Source organism: Amphimedon queenslandica, unplaced genomic scaffold (genome assembly GCF_000090795.2).
Source record: "Amphimedon queenslandica unplaced genomic scaffold, v1.1 AMPQUscaffold_12902, whole genome shotgun sequence".
NCBI classification, from domain to species: Eukaryota; Metazoa; Porifera; class Demospongiae; order Haplosclerida; family Niphatidae; genus Amphimedon; species Amphimedon queenslandica.
The window spans coordinates 23,068-26,203 of NW_003546862.1; the positions used below are offsets into that span (position 1 = coordinate 23,068).

General features: G+C 35.1%; 1 protein-coding gene across 1 annotated transcript in view; it reads right to left on the minus strand.

Annotated features, from left to right (window-relative positions):
• The window catches only part of LOC100642029 (uncharacterized), a 3,669-nt gene extending 1,018 nt beyond the window's left edge, over nt 1-2,651 (minus strand). The window contains exons 1-4 of the mRNA XM_020002484.1: nt 2,625-2,651; nt 2,156-2,431; nt 1,429-2,043; nt 376-1,377 (exon numbers count right to left, since the gene is read on the minus strand). Coding sequence (XP_019858043.1) covers nt 376-1,377; nt 1,429-2,043; nt 2,156-2,381 — 1,843 coding nt within the window. The 5' untranslated portion in view covers nt 2,382-2,431; nt 2,625-2,651. The remainder of the gene's footprint in view (nt 1-375; nt 1,378-1,428; nt 2,044-2,155; nt 2,432-2,624) is intronic.
• Nucleotides 2,652-3,136: the final 485 nt, after the last annotated feature.

Genomic DNA, 3,136 nt, shown 5'->3' on the forward strand with positions numbered 1-3,136 from the left:
TATAACCATATATAGGTATCTGGTAATTATCTGTTTTGATTTTTTGCATTTAAATGATGCTTCTCTCTTTTCATTCTTTCTCTTTTTTAGAGTAGAAGATTCTATATGATAACTTACAATTATACTGACTATGATTTTTGGTAATTTTTATTGTGTTTTTGTGAATTGTTTTTATAAAGTTTTATTGTCAAACTTAATCACTGGTACTTCTATACAATGGGATGTGAAAGTCTCTGTTATGCAGAGGTGTCCTTTATGTGGAGGATATTTTATATAGTAAGGAATGTAATTAGGAGGTGTGCACTATAGAGAGTGGGTTTAGTGTATTAATGGTATATTATATGTGTGTATTAATATTAGTATCAAATAACTCACCTCCACCAGTTAATAGTATTTCCTTTATTTGAGTGTGTCCTCCTTCCTTAGCTATCTCTACTGCACTCTTTCCTCTCTCATCTTTACTGTTAGGATCAGCTCCTAACTGCAGTAGCATTGATACTTCAAAACTATCACCAGCTTTAACTGATTCATGGAGCGAAACGTCAAAATTGTTATCGTCTTTTCTTTTGATAGGAATCACTTTATTGCCAACAGCAACTTCCAACATTCCTAATCTACTCATTGAGTTTGTTTTGTTATTGATAGCATCAATAAGAGACTGTGATAGTGAGGTTGGTATTAACAGTGTAATGACAACCGAGCCTTTCTTGATGGAAATGTGACTAAAAAGATTTTTGATTTCTGGCTCAAAATAATACTGAAGAACGCTTTTAAAGTTCTTGATTGTCATTTCGTCCCATCGTCCATTTAGTTTGATAACGATTGGTTTAGTAGTTGGCGAATCTAAAAATGGAGCTTCTTTATCAATAACTGATCGTATGTGCTTCAATTGTGATGATTCTGAAAATTCATCAACACTATCAATGTATTCAGTTAGTTCAGTTTGTGTATTTGAAAGGTAAGTGTCTGTCAAGTGTTTAAGTACACCATCACAGTTAAAGAAATCATAATGAGGCTTAAGAGAATCAAATAATTCGTCAACATTGCCATACTTTAAACTGGATACTTCAATGCTTAAATAAGCTGCTGCACTCCTAGCTATATCTATAAACTCAACTTCACCTTTTTGCACAATTTTCACAATTTCACCTCTCATTTTAGCATTGAGAGACGCAAAACGAGAATGAAGACTTTTCATATTGGCAGCAACTTCACTCTTTGAACTGAGCTCAATGACAGTAGGAGTAGATGATTGTGATCCAGCGATTGTTGGTTGTGGCGTGTGAGATTGTGCAGTGACATCCACTGGTTGAAGTAGTCCCTCACTGACTGATGGTTGCTGCTCTAGATTAGGATCAACATGACCACATTTCATTTCTATTATTTAAATAAATGAAAAATGGGGTATAAATAATTATTGTATCTTACTTAGTTTTTCCATTAGTTTCGATGCCATGTTATTTAGTCCTACTTTCTGTAGTGACATAATGAGAAAAGAAAACACACTGTTAGGATCAGAATGAGCTTGTATGATAGTTAATAATGAATTGATGAGTCGAGTAGCTCTTTCATTTGGAGTAGGATAAGGATTAGCAACAGCATTGTGTACATCTTGAGGTATGACAGCAAGAGAAAAGAGATGATTATTTAATCGCGAAATAACTGGAGCATTTCCTGCCAACAGATCAACAAGATCAGCTAACATCTCTTTCATTGTAATGTATTCTGGTGACATTGATCCTTCCATTGGTTTGAATGATGATGGTTCTTTCTTCCCCTCTTCATCTAGCAGTACTGTTGCTGTTGGATCATGTGGAGCTGATGATGAATCTTGAGATTGACTTGGCTTAGGTGCTGTTGGTGGAGGTTTTTTAGTTATTGATGGTCGGTGTGGTTTAGGTGCTGTTGGTGGAGGTTGTGTGGTTTGTGAAAGTGGTCGCTGTTTTTTTGCTGTTGACACTGGTTGAGATTGTCCACTTTGTGATAATGATCTTGGTTTAGGTGCTACTGGGGGAGAAGACTTTAGTGTCTTCTGTGATGAACCTATTAATAGTAATTGCTATTAATATTAATACACACTGGCTGTAATTAAGTTAGTGCTTGCTGATTACTTTAGCTAATTTTAATACATTTTGTAATGAATATTTCAGTATACCTTTTATTTTTCCAGTGGCTACTCTCATTTCATGTAGCAGTGTTGGATGTTCTTCAAATGCTCTTATAAGAAGAGACATTCCTTCATGATCATTAATAGCATTTCTAATCTTTCTTATAGTATCAGCATCAAGCAGTGGTAGAGACTCCTCCAGTTGTCCTTTGATCAATAATTCATGAAACTCTATCAATTCAGATACTTTTGGTCTATCATCTGGTATACCCATTAATGCGATAATAGAGAGTGGAGGACCTCCTATCAATGGCTTGTTTGTACCTGTAGGAGGATAGAGAATTAAAATAACTGTAGCAATTATCTCAATTGAAGCATTTCATAGTTATCATACTACACACCAACTTTACACAAAATTTAATAAATTAAATATTTTACATTACAAATTAAACACTCCTCCACCAATCTCTGAAAATACTAATTTTGTACATCTTGAGTCTAGTAATGTAACACTCACCAGTAGCAGTACTGTGTACATCATTGGTTCCTTTGATATCATTACCACTGATCATAGCATTACGTTCTATAGAATACACACACACAGTCAATACTAATACAATCAGTGATATTAACTTACTCTCTTGATCTAACTTGTCAGCTGCAGCATTCTCATTCATAGATTTAAGAGCATCTGACAGTGAGTCAAAGGTAGCTCCTCCTTTACTGTCAACATTATCAGCTCTGGACAACCACTTGGAGAGACACTCTGTCAAGCATGCAGATACATAACCAGGATGATTCCTTTCAATAGCGTCCAGTGAGTCCATGAGTAGTCCTAGTGTCAGTCCTAGTTCCTTCCATCTCCTCTGAGGGAAACCACATCTCTTCAACAGATTAAGTACATCAATAAGTTGATCTAAAAGTATAGTCAATGATACATAAATAGTTAATGAACATTACCAATAGTCAAAGGAGAAGAGAAGAGACCCAGAGAAGAGGAACAAGAACTGGTTTTAGTTGCCATTGATC